This window comes from Cucurbita moschata, unplaced genomic scaffold, assembly GCF_002738365.1.
Source record: "Cucurbita moschata cultivar Rifu unplaced genomic scaffold, Cmos_1.0 Cmo_Scf00038, whole genome shotgun sequence".
Classification (NCBI taxonomy): Eukaryota; Viridiplantae; Streptophyta; class Magnoliopsida; order Cucurbitales; family Cucurbitaceae; genus Cucurbita; species Cucurbita moschata.
The window spans coordinates 534,319-551,334 of record NW_019268554.1 but is presented as its reverse complement, the minus strand read 5'-3'; the positions used below and the strand labels follow the sequence as shown (position 1 = coordinate 551,334).

The window sequence follows — 17,016 nt, the reverse complement described above, 5'->3', positions numbered from 1 at the left end:
AAATTTTAAAAATTATCTTAAAATTTTTTTATATTAAAAATATTTACGATAAAATATCTTTCAAAAATATTTACGAATGGTCAGTTAAAAATATTTTTAATTTTTTTTAAATTTGAAAATATTATTGCAATTTATTTTATAGAAGATATTTTTGCTAAAATAATTTTTCCCCTCCATTTTTGCGCTCAAATGATTTTTTTAATATATATAAATTTATGTTTATAATATGAAAATTATAAATAGTTTTGGTGGTTTCCATTTCCCCATATATTTGACTTTTAATTTATTTGTTTCCATCCCACCTTTTTACCTTTTTGCTCAAACCTTTTCAAACTTACATGGGGATTTACCAATGCACTTTTGCTTCCCCTTTTTCAATGTTTTTTTTTTAATCTAAATTTTAAATTAAAAATAATTTTTATCTGTCTAATTGAAACGATACTATACTAAAGCTGACGGGTGACAATAGCAAAGACGATAAACAACGAGAGACCACAGTGGAGAGAGGAGAAGCGACAATGAGACTCGAAAGATTGAATCTTTTAGGGTTCGTGTCAATTTATTTATTTTTAATTATTTTTTTGTATTTAAGTTTATTTTTAGTGTTTAATTTTTATGAGTTAAATTCTTAAATTTTTATATATGATAGGTTAATATTTTTAATTTTTTAAAAAACACATATAATATATTAAATTAAAACTTTATTTTATGAATTTTTAGCTATTTGTCTACCAATTTTAACTCATTTCATTTATTATAACACAATATTACAAATTTTAAAAATTAATCCACGTCATAGTTAAATTTATATTTAATAGAACAATTTTAATAATAGATAATTATAGATATATTAAATAAAATTAAAAAAAATATTTATGAAATTTATAATTTAATAAATGAAAAATATAATTGTTGTAAAATGTAATTTAGAAATTTGTAGCACATCGCGTTGAGCTAAACGACCCTAAGACGTTGTTTGAGTTTGGATTGATCCGATTCAATTTCCAAATTTTAATATCCAATATCAAATAAATTTAAGAACTCTGGCAGCTTGGCTATAAATAATCGAGCCCAACCGCTCCTTACCCTCATGTTCCCACTGTTCTAGTCGATGTCGCCCCTGTTCGTTTTCCTCTTTTCTTATTCTCCTCTCTCTCAACAACAGCATAACCCTTGCTGTCATTCGATATCACATTCACACGCCCTAAGCTAACCATCATTGCTCATTTCAGATCATGTTGCTACATGAGATTGCATTGTTGTGCTACACACTTCTCTAGTCGTTGCACCGTGTGTTATCGTTACACAGAAATTTACGTCGAATCTAATATCAATCTCAACTGGATGGGTGGGCTGGAAATTTAATCTCAATCTGGATAAATCTCTCTATATTCCCTCCACTATTCCCACCTGGTTCGAGGTGGGTCCACGTAGTTTTTAATATTGCAGATTAAATAAATATCTCTAATTCAATTTTGATCGCTTGATTTATCCCACCAAAATTTAATTATTTACAAATATAATGTAAAATAAAGGGGTTAAAATATTTTTGTATCCGGTAAATATTTATAAAGAAGAAAATAGAACCAAAAAAAAAAAAAAGAATTATTATATTCCACACTATAAAATGGATAAATGGACAAGTCAAGAAATTTTGGAAGGCAGCAATGGAACAATGGCGGGTCGAGTATGTTCCTCCATTTCCGCCATGGATGCGACAGTGAAGAAGCTCCTGCTCAAACTGTAATGCGAAGAAGCAGAAGAAAGAAGAAGGAATCTCTCTCTCTCCTCTTCCATTTTAATACTGTTTTCTTTTCAGTTCCTGATCTTCTCGATTTCGCACAACGATTTTCTTTTCAAAAAGCCACCTCTCAGATGCATCCAAAATCCATGGCTTCCGCGTACTTCGCATTATTAAAAAGCATGAAGGCATAGGGGCTCGTGTTCTTGCTCGAGAGAGAGAAGAGGAATCCTCTAGTTGCTGTCCAAATCTTCGTGCCGTTTTCTGCTTGGATTTCGCTTCTGTTTCCAAATCTTACAAATCTGCGTTAATGGTAGCCATTACTCCTGCTACCTCCTTCTCCTTTATGAAGAACAACGATCGTCGCCATTGCCATATCTTCTCTACCTCCAATGGCGACTTACGCTTTGCTTGGCGACTCCGCTGTCCGCATTAATGGCGGTTTCGATGACGGTTCTCTGACCAGCAACTCGACGAACAGCAACGGCAGCGAAGAACTTAATCAACAGATTGTTCAAGTTCCTGTTCAGGTTTCTCAACCGCCGCCGCGATTACCGCCTGGAAAAATGGTGCGGAAGAGAATCGCGTCGGAGATAGAGATCGAAGAACTCGACGGCGGAGGCGGCGGTACCGCCGCCGTTCATCCACGGTTTTGTCGGCGGAGTTTGGCTTCCGATCGTCCTTTTGCAGGTGGAGAAAATAAGACGAATGAGAATGTGGATAACTATTGTTCTTCTTCAAACCCTAGCCATGGCGCTAACCACTCCACTGTGCATAATTTAACCGCTCTGACGTCAGTTGTGGTCGCAGGGTCAAATTTATCAAATCCTCCGTCTGGTTCTGATGCTACGGCTTCTTCCACTACCTCCAATGTCTCGTCTCTTATTGATAGTACTCTTCCTGTTCTTCGTCCTCAGCCCCACCATCGCCATTTGCAGAATCCTGCAGTCTGTGGGTTTTCTGGATTACCCTTGTTCCCACCCGAATCGAATCACCACCACCACCACAACAAGTTAAATACTCGCAATAATCCTTTCCCCATTCCTAATCCATGTCAGGTTGTTCTTCATAATCCTCCAACTTCTACAACGACCTCCATTATCGCCGCCGCTTCTACTCCAATGGATGATTCCTCCGCCACTGCTTGGATCGACGGTATTATCAAGGATTTAATCCACAGCTCCACTGCCGTATCCATTCCTCAGCTTATTCAGAACGTTCGTGATATTATCTACCCTTGTAACCCCAATCTTGCGAACCTTCTTGAGTTTCGTCTTCGTACTTTGACAGAACCTAACGTTCCTAACTTCGCCGCTGAGGATCAGCGTGTTAGGAAATCGCCCTTGCCGTCACCAGCGCCGGTGGGCGGCTTGGGGCTGCAGCAGAGGCAGTTCAATCAAGAACAGGATTGTTCTGGGTTGAAGCTTAATCTCGATTCTTCTCTGCATAATCTTCCTAATTTCTCCTCTCAGCCTCCGTTTCATGACCCATACCTCCACTGGGGAGCCACTCCTACCCCAGCCCCCACTCCCTCCGTCGCCACCACCGGCGGCGAGGTTCCCGGTCATCAACTTAATCTCTCTTCTGTTCCACATTCATCACTTATTCCTCTAAACCATATCCCTTCTAAGCCACAGCCAGAACAGCAAAACTCCTGTCCGGTCAATGTGAAGGCAGCGGTGGCGGCGGCCGCACAGCCATCTCCCTCGCCGCCGACGAGTAATGATCCTTCAACGACTGCGTTACTGATTAGAGAGATAAAAGAGGAGATGAGGCAACAGAAGAGAGACGAAGAAGGGTTACATCTCTTGACTTTGCTTCTTCAATGTGCAGAAGCCGTTTCTGCCGATAATTTAGAAGAAGCCAATAAGATGCTACTGGAAATCTCGGAGTTGTCGACGCCCTTCGGCACATCGGCGCAAAGAGTGGCGGCGTATTTCTCAGAAGCAATGTCGGCGAGGCTTGTGAGTTCATGTTTAGGCATATACGCCGCTTTGCCGCCGACGTTATTGCCCCATACACACAGCCAGAAGATAGCCTCAGCCTTTCAAGTCTTCAATGGCATAAGCCCATTTGTCAAATTCTCACACTTCACAGCCAATCAAGCCATTCAAGAAGCCTTCGAAAGGGAAGAGAGAGTTCACATCATAGATCTAGACATCATGCAAGGTCTTCAATGGCCAGGCCTCTTCCACATCTTGGCGTCTCGGCCGGGTGGGCCGCCCTATGTCCGCCTCACTGGGCTGGGGACCTCTCAGGAAGTTCTTGAGGCCACTGGCAAACGCCTCACTGAATTCGCCGAGAAGCTTGGCCTTCCGTTTGATTTCTTTCCTGTTGCAGATAAAATTGGCAATCTGGACTTGGAGAGGCTCAACGTGAGCCAGAGGGAAGCCGTTGCCGTCCATTGGATGCAGCATTCTCTTTACGAAGTCACTGGTTCTGATTCCAATACGCTCTGGCTTCTGCAGAGGTATACTAACACAAACCTTCAAGCTTTTCGTTTGATCTTCTTCTTTGATGGGTTTCCCTGTTAATTACTTTATCATAAGCATGTGTGAGGAATAAATGTGTATTAAGAATCACCGCTTGTCGAGATATTGTCCACTTTGAACATAAGCTTTCATGATTTTGCTTTTGATTTTCCTTACTTATGATCATCCCTTTAATTAGCCTGGGACACGCCACCAATAATCCTCAATAATTCTTCTTTCGAAGAAAGTATTTCACAGAGCCTCTCCTGAGACCTATGGAGCCCTCAAACAGCCTCCCCTTAATTGAGGCTCGACTCCTTTTCTCTGTGGCCCTCGAACATAGTACACCCTTTATTCGACATTTGAGTCACTTTTTGACCACCTTCGAGTCCCACAATTCTTTGTTTGACATTTGAGAATTCTATTGACATTGACTAAGTTAAGGTCATGACTCTGATATCATGTTTGGAATCACGACTCTCTGTAATGGTATTATATTGTCCACTTTGAATATAAGCTTTCATAGTTTTCTCAAAATGCCATGTACCAATATTTCTTACTTATAAACCCGTGATATGTAAGACTCCCCACTAACAACCCTCACCCGTATGAACAGTGATTCTTAGTCTTAAGCTTACCTCCATTAACCCCTTGCTTTTTTTTCAAAATGATGAATCTTCAACAGTTTAAATCAAGCAAAAAGTTGACTGACTAATTCATTGTTATCTCTGTGCAATGCACCGTAAAAAGCTGCACTCTCATCTCATATTTGATATTTTCACTGAATAATCCATTCATCTGTTTACATGTTGCTGATAAGTACATATTAAAAAACATTGCCATCTCTGTCTTAAACTGATACCAGATTGGCTCCAAAAGTGGTGACGGTGGTCGAACAAGATCTGAGCCACACAGGCTCCTTCTTGGGAAGATTCGTAGAGGCCATTCATTACTATTCAGCACTGTTTGACTCTTTGGGTGTCAGCTATGGCGAAGAGAGTGAAGAGAGGCACTTAGTGGAGCAGCTACTGTTATCAAGGGAGATCAGAAACGTGCTGGCCGTCGGAGGACCGTCGAGGAGCGGCGAAGTGAAGTTCCAAAACTGGAGAGAAAAGCTGCAACAATCTGGGTTTAAGGGCATTTCTCTGGCCGGTAATGCTGCAACTCAGGCCACTCTCCTCCTCGGAATGTTCCCTTCCGATGGATATACGCTTGTGGAAGACAATGGGACTTTGAAACTTGGGTGGAAGGATCTATGCTTGCTGACAGCGTCAGCTTGGAAGCCGCCGTTTCATCACCATGCTGCGGGCAACCACATTCCTAGGTACTGACATTTTTGCATTTTTGATTCTATATAGTGGTGTTGATTTTGTTTGATAATATCGTCATAATCATTATCATTATTCCCTTATTTTTATGGCTTTTTTTTAATTTTTTTTTATTCTTCTTCCTCTTCTTCCTGTTTAAACCCTTTTTCCCATGTCCAATGTATACCAAATTATCTGTGCCTTTTGAATAATGAACTTTCTGTTTCTAACTCATTATAATATCGACTAAAAAATTTAATATTTTGTTTACATTACTTTTAAATTCAGTAAATGTGCAGGTGGGAGGTCAAGCTTCATCCTTAATTACTTATTTTAAGTGCAAAAAATCATAGATAATATATAATGTTAAATAATTTAAAAAAAATTGTAAATTAGATTAGTTGGGTTAATATGAGCCTAACTCAATTAATATGCATTCCTTTCTTTGGAGTACTAGAAGTTTAAATTTTTATGAAATAATATTTATTTACAAGATTTTAAATGCATTTTATCTTGTACCGGAATAGTTTATGAATTAACATTATAAGGCGTATGACGAGAAAACTTAACCGCGGTCCATGAGAGAGGTACTTTTAGTGCATTAACCTATAACTTATGATAATAAAAGAAAGAAAGTCTTTCAAATGATTGGTCCATGAGAGAGGTACTTTTATTGTTGAGCAATGTTTGTTATTAAAGTCAAATTTTCAACTTCTTTCATTGGGAAAATAATACTTTAAAAGTACTTAATCATATTTGGATACTTATAAAAAATAACTCGGAAATAGAGTTACAACGGTATGATATTGCCCATTTTGAGCATAAGCCCTCATAGCTTTGCTTTGGGCTTTCTCAAAAGGTCCCGTACCAATGGAGGTAGTATTCATTGATTATAAACCCAAGAACATTCTCTAAATTAGTGGATGAGGGACTTTCATCCAACATTCACTAAGGTTAGTGATGTGTTTTATGAATCTTTTGATATTTGAGTTTTATGAGATTTTAGTCCGACAACTCAATCCAATAAAAGTTGAGTTGTGAACTCTATTCAGGTTACTCGAGTCATTAACTCAACCAATTCGAAATTTTGAGTTAGTCCGAAAAACTTCTCCACCCCAACCGACTCATGTACACCTGTAATAGGCATGAATATGAAAGTAAACTTGTAATTTAACAAAACTCATGATCTGTTCACAGGTTTACCGAAAAAATATATGGGGAAGGCAAACGGGTGATTACTATAAAAAAACGTGAATCTAAATTGGGAAAATGTAAGGTGATGTCTAGAGAAAGGCTTGGCAAATTGTTGGAAAAAAGTATGTCTTTACGTATTTGTATGTGGTTTGGGTTATGAGCAGACAAGAAAAGGAGTATGGTTGATAATAGGGGAACTCATTTGTTCACCTACTCCCACTATATCCAACTAATCAATAATGGAGTACACATATGGTCCTCATTTGTACTAGTAGGATTATCGACACCTTTTTAAGGTAGACCAAACGACAACTTCGAGCCCCCGTTGTCTAACTAAATTGAGACATAATTGTATTTCTCGTAATAGACATATGAGAAAACATTAAAGTTTTCGAATTTAGGGCATATTTTTTTTTTCGAAGAGAAACATGTTCGATAAACTGTATTATTTCTTATTTCTAATTTTTCATAAACATAAATTCTAAGATGCTAAAAAAATATTAGGGTTTAAATAGGAGAAACTCAATTTTTATTTTCTTTTGATACTTTCTTATCTTCTTTTTTTTTTTTCAACTTTTTTGATTTCTTTCTCTTCACTCGTTTTTTTTTTTAATTTTAGATTCTTTTTCCCTCTTTTCATTAAAGAACCTTTGGTTACTATTTTCTATATATTTCTCTCTTATTTTCCCTCTATTAAATAAATTAATAAGATATTTCATGTTTATCATTAAAAATATTTCTTTTTTTCTTTTCTTTGTTTTTTTTTAGAAATATATGCCTTTGTAAAGAAAAAAAAAATAAAATTTATTATTAAATGAAGAAACATAGTTGATTGACTGATTTGAGAGACAATATTATAGATTAAGTTTGACGGATTGAAGTTACATTTCTTTTATATTAAAATTTGTCAAATAATAAGAGTAGTAATTTCCAGGTAAGAAACAACATAAGGTGAACATATTCTCAAAATTAAGAGACTATGTGACAGATGAGTAAAAAGTAGATAAATAAATCGATACCATATTCAAATGAAAGTGATCATGAAGATATGATAAATAATTGACACTCAATCATAAGAAATCAAAAGTTAATATTTTTAGTTTGGAGTAATTTTATGTTAGGTTGGATCTTCAAAATTATCTTTGTTTTTGAGCAAGAGCAAAACATGCTAAAATGATCGGTGTTAGTCTGTGGAAATAGCCTTCACTTTTAAAAGTAATTCAAAACAAGTAGATAAAAATGGTCATATTGTAGGGACAAGAGAATGTTAAGACCATTATATTTCAAATTCGAACGGGTCAAAATTCTAGACATTAAGATATGGTACGTTTTTCTTTCCAACTTCAAAATTTGTGGTACCACAAGAAATTTACCACAATATACATAGGATTTACCACAATATACATAGGAATGATACAACAAAATATAAGTACATGCCTAGTTTTAAAAAAAACATTTAAAAAAGTTACGATCATCCCACTTTAAAGCTAATGAACTCATTGAAAAAAAAACATTTTTAACGTAACAAAATCAAAGTTAATATACCATCTTTAAAGGTTTTCTCTATAATAGTAACGAAAATAGAAAGATTCGACTCTCTAACCTCTCAGTTGAATACCTTAACCAATTGACCTACGTTTAGAATGACAAAATTTAATACCTGGCCTAGAAACGAGAAGCGAGAAGTAGTGATATCGGCTGATTGTCGCTGCCACAACGTCCAATGTATATCGATATAGCTGCACAGTCAAAGTAAAGAAAACAATACTCACAGGCAAAGTGCCTCAAGATAACTCTATTATGAAATTGAATACGAATTGTCAAAAAAATTATAGTTTCACTAGAATCATCAGAACCTAATCTAACTATATGTATTTATATCTTAATATGAGTGACATCAACAGACAAATAATCTTGTTCTCATTGACTTGAACAGTTAAATCCAAGCCAATCCTGCTGCTGGGTGAACATAATTGGTACCCTTTGTGCATCTTCTTTGCCTTATTTGCCACACTTTCCAACTCAGATTCTCATTCAACAAATCAACTACCAGACAGACAAACAGAAAAATCTATATCCCTTTCTCTTCTTCTTCAACTCCCAATAAAAACTCATGATATCAGAAGCCACCACAAGCAAACACAAGCAAACTTGATATGGATGAAGCTAAAAATGAGTTCTGTGTTGGGAGCTTATCAGTTGAGAGCAATCCCATTTGCCAAGGAAAATTATACTTGATGGAGTTGAGCTCCAGATTTCATGGAACCTATGTAGTAGACGGTGTGGTAGAATCATCAACTTATTATGGATTTATGTTACACTTACTCAAGAACAGGTCTTCTCTGTCTAGAAATTTCTTCCAGTGAGCTTTGTATTTTGGGATGCCCAACTCCAGCCAAGGTTTCAAATAACCATTATAATGTAATGTAGCAGCTTTTTCAATGTCTTGGACATTAACCTTGTAGTCATGACCTAATCCATAAACAGACCATGAATTATCAAGAGCGTAGACCTGGCCCTGAAAGGTAAGCAAGCTTGCACGCAATGCAGCAGCATCCGTTGATTTGTCCTGCTTGCTCAGCTTCTGTTCAATAATGGTTATGAAGGCAAAGGAAGTGTCAGATAATCTGATGGTTCAAAGCTCAAATTTCAAATTTATCCTTGATCAATCACCAAAAGTATTGGAGTCAAACTGAAAAACATCGAGTATTACGCATGAAAACACAAGTTAACAGCTAACATATATCATAGAAAAGACACGACAATCATAAAATAGGCCCTAAGGTATTGCAATACAACGTATTATAAACATCTGCAGTGGAAGATCCATGATCAAGAAGAATATCTCTTATTCAATATTAGGACTATTGATTTAAATATACACTGAGAATTTGAGGAAAACTTCTTGATTTATTTTTTGGTGTGTGTGAGAGGGCGAGCGAGCTGATGCAAGCAAGCAAGCATGTTTATGCACTCAATTGTAAATATCTAGAATTGTACAATTAAGCATCTTCACAAATTAGCACAGGTAATGAGATGGGACTTACCTCACTGACCAAACCACGGAAAATTTGAGAAAGATCAAGCTCTCTCCACTTCGCCAGATCAATTACGTTCAGTCCGGACATCCAAGTGCAATCATCTTGGTTGTAACTATGCTCACCAAGAAAACTTTTCAGCTCACCCAACCTCACATGACAGGACTGAGCAGCACCATTAACTTTTCCTCCCATGTCAAGGCTCCACAAGGCTGATAGGTCTCGCTGGACAACAACATCATCCTCCAGAACCACAACTTTATCCAGGTTCTTGAATATTTCAGGGAGAAGATAGTGCAGATGGGAAAACATTGACATGTATTCTGTCCTAGAGTGAGTTAAAGTGCGAAATGAAATACGGAACTCTTGAGGCAATACAAAAGTTGCATTTTCTTCATCATGAAGCTTAAGATGATCAACGTTCAATACTTCAACAGTTGCGTCCTTATAACTATTCCTCAAAAACCAGAGTTTCATGGCAAAGTAATTCTGTCCATCAGTCAATACATGAAAAACCTGATTTCCACTTTCCTAGAACATCAAAGAGTATCAGTGTCATTTTAAGAAGTAATGGAAACATACAAGTTGGAAGTGCATAAACATTTAACTCACTTTTGCATGTGAAACTGTTGAGTTGATAACCACTGATGATGCAAGTATATTCTTCGAGAATATTATATAATGGTACAATGTGGGATCTGCATATTTCTCGGCCTGAGAGAGCTCCAAATTGGTTGAATCAGTCCTAAAATATTCGACAGTTAGCTGCATAGACAAGCAATGCAGGCTCTTTGGCATGGTCTGAACAGCTAGTTGGAAGAGAAAGGCACTCTGTTTCATGTGAAAACTGGCTTCATCCTCAGTCATATCATATATTTGTCGCAACTTTTTGTCCACATTATTACAGTCCAAAGGGAATGATTTAGCTTTGACTATTGCAGCTTCCATATTCAGCGACTTTTTCTCTATCCTGATTAAGAGATTGAAGACGTGGAAAATTTTCCAGGGCAGAAATGTAAGAATTTCTTCAACGAAGATTCAATCAAATAAAAGGGAAAAAAAAGGTGTCATAAAGTGAAGCAACTAGATACTATAGAGGCTAAATGTTCTATAATATGCTCATAGCTTTAATTAGTTTGCATAATACATAGAATTTTCATCTCTTTAAATATCTGAAAGCATGTAATAAGCAGACAAGCTAGTAGCTTTCAGGAAATAATAGTACGCTACTTCCCAACCTCACGTTACAAAGCTTTCCAATATAAAATTAAGAGATTAAGATGATAAAAAAGATTAATAATATTCCTATCTATTTCCCATCAAAGTAGCGTTAAACCATTGGCATGAGTCTAAGAGAAGCATCAACAATCACAGTGTTAGTGATATATCTGATGCTTCAGCTAACTCTTTTTGGATAAGAGTGGCTCAGGCTAGCTTCAGGGATAAATAACCCAAAATTTAAAGACCCATCCAAAAAGAAGCTGGAGTTATAAACTATATTCAGCAAATTTGTCTAGATGCACCAATATTATCACTTGGATAGCCCAAAATTGTCACTTGTAAAGCCAAACTGCAGCCGTAATTAACAAGCTAAGCAAATAATAAAAGAAATAGACTTCCCTAGCCAATGGAAAATTTCAAAATCTTGAAAATACTAATTAGCATTAACTTTTGCACTTCCCTAAAGGGCTTGGTGTTTCCTCGTTGTTTGATCATAAGATAAAGAACAATTCAGTTCTAATGCGACACGAACATGGTAACACTGCATGAAAAACATTGTTAAAAGCATTTCCTATGGGCTATGAGGAGAGAGAAAATAATAGGACACATAATGACGAAGGAATTAAGGACAGAGTTTTGATTTTGCTAAAACTCCATTGCTTGTCTAGGTGTTCACTTTATAAATCTCTCAGCAGTTGAAATTCTCTTGTAATTAACAGAGGGAGGGGTAGTGTCATGCAGTTTCCTCTTTTAGGGAATCTTAGGTTTGGATACTGAGTTAACTTTTCAATTTTCATCTTTTTCATCAATAAAATCATAAACACGACCACAACTTACTGTAGTGGAAGATCACGATCTGTGGTTGATTCACTCAAGACACGTTCCAGCTCTTGAATATTTTGCTTCAGTTCTTGAGTTAACTTGCCTTGTTTTGGAAGTTTTGCAATGCTAGGATAGTACGCTCGAGCAACAAAAAGCTGATCCTTCAATTTCTTTATCATAGAATCTTTAATAACTTCTCTATTTTCCTCTCGCCAAATACAATAGCTCCCAAACTTCCATTCACATGGTTTTCCACTTTCGTCCAGGGCAATCATGCGATGGGTAGCCTGAACTTTGCCATCAACTTTGGTACCCTGGAAAGGCATATAAAAATTAACCACAAAACCACTTGAAATCCAGAAGCAGTATATAAGTTACACCACAGACTAATACATTCATACATTTTCATGGGTATGCTTTGGAAGAGCGTCAACTTTTGGAGGTTTCTCTTCAACTTTTGGACGTTTCTCTTCAACTTTTCGAGGTTTCTCTTCAACTTTTGGAGGCTTCTCTTCAACTTTTGGAGGTTGTAAACCTGTAGATTCTTCAAACAATATTATTTAAGCTTAAAATTATGCCAGACAAAGAAATATTGTCGAAAACTTGCTTGAAAGAATTCATTCAACCAAACCTTTTGTTTCCCGACTCTCATCTATGAAACCTTCAACTTCCTTCTTAGGTTCAATGACATTGGGCTGAAATACGTCCTGACAATGCAGACCAAAGGCAATTCAGAACAACCACCCTAGAACTATCTTTAAATACCAAAATGACGAGACCCATTATCATAATAATTAATCTTAAACATCAATTACATAAGAGACTATAAAATCATATACATCGAAGTGTCAATACATTATTAATGTTTAAGATTGAGATAAATATTAATAAAAGATAAAATCAACAAATGGATATATAGCATATACACATATTTATATGTATGTGTGTGTGTGTGTGTATGCATGGAAAAAAAAAATCAGAAAAAGAAACCATTAAATATGACAACTGAAGCCCAAGCCTGCTGCTACTAACTATTATTTTATTGGTGAATGATATAGAGTGGACACTGCCGGTTTAAATAAAACTGGAATCCGTTAACCAATTAGGAAAAGAATCTAACACTATGATCTACCTGACCAAGCCAATATAGCAGTTAACTAATTACATGTTTTCTGGTGGAATGTGGCTCTTCCTATCAATATGAGAACTTTCCTATCAACTATCCTGGTGGGACACCCCCTCAAAGAGGAAAAGGAAATTCTATGGCTAAACATCGTGAAAGCTGTCTCGTGAACCATATGGTTGGAGAGATACAACCACTATTTGAATGAAAATACGCTGCCTTCAATAGATATTTGGATAAGGTTTTTCTAAATGTTTTTATCTTGGCATAAATGAAAACATCCATTTCTATCTTTTTCTTAATTCGGTGGTATTTTTGCAACTTCCTCTTGCATGGAGATGCCTGCATTCCCCGTTCCCCCACCCCCAATATTTAATCATGTAAACGAAATATTCCTGAATAAAAAAAAGTACATAATATACCAAAAATATATTTCCTAAACAATTAAAGTTGATACAAACTTTCATCATGATAATAAATATCGGAATAGTTAGAGACAGTTTTCTCTGAGAAACTCATCAGTTATATAATAGTCCTAGCAGTATTCAGGTCTTCAACTTCTGGACCAAATATTTTCGAAGTTTTAGTTTGTTTCATAAGTACCTTTCAGACAGGACCAAGTTCTCACATTCCCTTTAGTCTATCATCATAAGGACCAAGTTCTCGCCTTAGGATGGTTAGTAAATGCGCTCTTCACTTGGTGCATTAGCCGCATAAACCTCCTAAATTCCGCCAATCCCCAAATTCCCAGTCTCTCTCCATTTATAGCCGCTCCACCAAACAAACTACCAAAGTAATAATAAAAGTGCCACCCGTAATCTTCCTAATATAACCTGCTAATATTACATTGCCCTCAGAAGCACACCTTGTCCACACTCATAAAATATGACGAAATTCCCACATTCCCTTCTTTTCTTGCCACTATCTAGTCGCACTCCACCTTTGCTTGAGATCACCTGATCTCTTCTAGATGGGTTTACATGTTGATCTAATCTGTTCTACTTGTAATTTTTCACATGTGATGATTCTTTTTCCGCTTCAACCAAATCTTGATTTGCCTTCCTCCTCTAACTTCTATTCTTTCATCGCTCTTATCTGGTTGTTTATTTCTTCAAACGAATTCTTCCATTCATCTTTAGATCCTAAGAGTTCCATATTCCCTTAGAGTCATTTGCAACTTCGCTAACAACATTTGCATAAACTTCCATTCCATTCTTTCCCTCCTGTTGAAAAGCCGATGGAACAAAAAACTTTTGTTCCACTCCCTTTCACAATTGTTACAGATGCCTTACAACCTTTACCCACAAAATTACGCTCATCTAAGTCCATGCCAGCAAAGCAACTGGAAATATTTCCTTCTCTTGTTGCATCAAAACCCCAAGAAAATTCAAAATACTGCAAAAGAAAGATCCAGCACTTCGTACTAAACAAGCAATGGAACAACAAATGACCTTGAATCTCCTCTGCAGCCCTATAAAGAACGAACAATTTGGTTTAAGAACTGTACTTCAGTTTATTTTCCTTTTTTCCTGAATCCTTTCAATAATACTCATCTCCTCATGGCAGTTGGATCATAAGAAGAAATTTATTTTCTTCTCCCCTGCCTTTCCAAACAGCTAAGGAGGACCCTTTTACTGTATTGGTGACTGTTTATTTTCAATGAGTGGTTCAACGGAGAAAACCCTATTTAGTACTTAAAGCAAGCCCTATAGTTTGTACAATTTCATCTCTGGAGGTGCTACCTTTGAAAAGAATACATAAAAGAGAGACTTAAAACCAATCTAGATCTGAAACCTCATCATCATCCTATTTTATCCCAAAAAGAGTCTTCTAATCAATTCTTCCCAGAGGACAACAAATTACCCGATAAGGATAAGAGAAAGCTCAATACAGAAAAGGGAACAAAAAATTTGTAAGTTGGTTCACATAACACAAGGAAAAAAAATGGTACAATAAACGGTGGAGAAGTAGAATCATTCCATAAGAATGGCCTCTAATGTGAAGAATAGCCATTTGAATCATGCTCTAAAATGTCTGGACTTATGCAAAATCTAATGTAATCAAGTCCCTTCCCTAAACTTCTTATTCTGTGAGCTTCATCTATCTCTGAAAGATTTCGAAGCCTTATAGGGAAAACAGAAAAAGAAAAATTAAGGAACCAAGGGGTTAACCATTAGAAAAGGTAAGAGCTCGGAGTAGCAAAACAGCAAACAGAAGAGATAAGGTTCTGCAAACTGTAGAGGAACTTGGCTTTCAGCTCAGCTAATCAATTGCACAATTATTCAAAAGTTTAACTGTGCCATACTCATACTAAGAAAAAATCATAATTTCAAAGCCTTCACTTTGGGTAATATATTACAAGCATTTTGATGAAATATATCCAAAATACTATCACCAAATGATATGTAGCACAATGTATTCATTTACACGCCAACGGTGTACATCCATTACTCGTCCAAGTACAACATTTATAACAAATAAATAAATTCTAAGAAGAACTGACCAAGCACTATCCATAACTGATGCAAGAGAAAAACCAACATGCAAAAAGAACTAAGAAAAATTATTAGACCTTTGGAAGCGTTGGTCCCAATTTTCTGATTATGTCATCTACATGACTAGGTTGAAACCCCTGCCATAAAAATGTTCATGGAAACTAAAATAACTGGACAGTAGAAGTACACTAAATAATGGAGAACGATCTAATCCATTAAGATTTCTTTCTTCCTGCATCGAATCAACTAAAATCATTTTTCAAAACATTTTCTTACATCACCGTGAATATACAGAATGATATCAATAACTGGGAAATTTACAAAACCAATCATGCTTATAGTATGAGTTTTGAAACCAAATGTCGCAAAGACAAATATTAGTCCTTACAGGTTTTGAACTTTGCGAGTCAGATGCATATCCTGCTGAAGAACCAAAAAAAAATTGTGTTAGAAAAACACTTTTCTTAATAAAATATGTACTAGTGGAGAAAATGCTGTTCATGAAAAGTAGGAACTAAGAAAGGGAAATATTGCCAAGCCCGACTACGATGTGATTATTAATAGAGATGTTATCGAAAAATAGAATAGGCAGATGAAAGATTACAGAAGAGGGAAGATGCCTGAATTCCTTCCTATCCTAATTCACGCAGCATTCATCGAAGAAAATCCCGAAGAAGGGAATCAAAATGGAGGGAGAAGGAGACACTTCAACAAGAAACGGTGAACGGAATCAAAATTGAAGAGCCAGGCCATATACGATGCAAATGACGCTAAAGATGCAAGAAAATCGATTCGAAACATTATCGAATTTAAAATCAAACGAACCAAATACAGGGTAAAACAGATGCGGGACGCGAGATCTACAGAGCATTAAACAAAGAGAATAGAAAGTGTGCAAGATGTGACAAGCCCAACTGAGACAGTAAAAGCTACGAACAGATCCGATCCATTAACATCAGATTCAACACAGCCAAGGATCAATTCGATTGAAAAGAAAAAAAAAAAAAACAAACAAACATGTTACCCGTAGTGTGAAAGCCATTGTAGAGACCGAGCAAAAACACGAGAGGCACAAGCATTGAGAGGAAAACGAGGCCAAGAACTCCGATCACGAGTCCTTTCCATCGCCTCTTCGCCGGAAATCCATAAGCAGAAGCTCCACTCCCTCCGCCACCGCCGCCCTTCATCTCCGTCACACTACCGTCTGTCAACTATATATCGATAATGTATAATCTTCCTCTTCGAAAATCAGCCCCCTCAACCGTCCGCAATTTTCCTGTTCGTATCAAATTGATTTTCGCTGAATCTCCGCCAGAGTTGAAGCAGAGACGTAATTCAGATATAGATCATGAAATACGAACAGTTCATCAAAGATTGAGGAAAGGGAACACTGTTGTGGAGTAATCCGAAAGAATTAACCGCTGTTGTTGTTGAAGGTAGAATCAGGAATGGGTTTCGTTTTCATCTCTCTCGTTCCATCGCTCACTGCAATGGATGGATCAGATACAAATTCCTCGAAGTGGGTTCGGCAAATGAAAGACCAGTGGCGAGTGGGAAGGACTTGAACCGGCTCAATTCTGGTTTTTTTTTTTTTTTTTTTTTGG

General features: G+C 36.6%; 2 protein-coding genes across 9 annotated transcripts; one reads left to right on the top strand and one right to left on the bottom strand.

Annotated features, from left to right (window-relative positions):
* Positions 1–1,668: 1,668 nt before the first annotated feature.
* On the top strand, positions 1,669–5,623 carry LOC111432348 (protein SCARECROW 1-like). The gene is made up of 2 exons (XM_023069191.1): positions 1,669–4,211; positions 5,078–5,623. The coding sequence occupies exons 1-2, from the start codon at positions 2,134–2,136 to the stop codon at positions 5,541–5,543; spliced, it is 2,544 nt and encodes an 847-aa protein (XP_022924959.1). The 5' UTR covers positions 1,669–2,133; the 3' UTR covers positions 5,544–5,623.
* Positions 5,624–8,478: 2,855 nt separating this feature from the next.
* LOC111432459 (probable galacturonosyltransferase 7) lies at positions 8,479–16,967 on the bottom strand. Of its 8 annotated transcripts, none has more exons than XM_023069354.1 (10): positions 16,437–16,967; positions 15,801–15,835; positions 15,490–15,549; positions 12,426–12,501; positions 12,291–12,338; positions 12,196–12,248; positions 11,810–12,108; positions 10,364–10,721; positions 9,761–10,282; positions 8,479–9,297 (listed from the first exon to the last, which is right to left on the bottom strand). In XM_023069354.1, the coding sequence occupies exons 1-10, from the start codon at positions 16,597–16,599 to the stop codon at positions 9,016–9,018; spliced, it is 1,896 nt and encodes a 631-aa protein (XP_022925122.1). In that variant the 5' UTR covers positions 16,600–16,967; the 3' UTR covers positions 8,479–9,015. The 8 variants fall into 8 exon arrangements, with proteins under 8 accessions (XP_022925122.1, XP_022925123.1, XP_022925120.1 ...); XM_023069355.1 differs by having other exon boundaries at positions 12,291–12,329; positions 16,437–16,966; XM_023069352.1 differs by having other exon boundaries at positions 12,196–12,338; positions 15,801–15,832.
* Between the last annotated feature and the right edge of the window lie 49 nt (positions 16,968–17,016).

Excerpts from the sequence above, each read along its gene's own strand:
- LOC111432348 (XM_023069191.1), top strand. The coding sequence starts at position 2,134 with ATGGCGACTTACGCTTTGCTTGGCGACTCCGCTGTCCGCATTAATGGC. Across the intron at positions 4,212-5,077 it reads ACGCTCTGGCTTCTGCAGAG|ATTGGCTCCAAAAGTGGTGA; the intron begins GTATACTAACAC and ends AACTGATACCAG.
- LOC111432459 (XM_023069351.1), bottom strand. The coding sequence starts at position 16,599 with ATGAAGGGCGGCGGTGGCGGAGGGAGTGGAGCTTCTGCTTATGGATTT. Across the intron at positions 15,836-16,436 it reads CAATGGCTTTCACACTACGG|CAGGATATGCATCTGACTCG; the intron begins GTAACATGTTTG and ends TTGGTTCTTCAG. Across the intron at positions 12,502-15,489 it reads TGGGACCAACGCTTCCAAAG|GACGTATTTCAGCCCAATGT; the intron begins GTCTAATAATTT and ends CTGCATTGTCAG.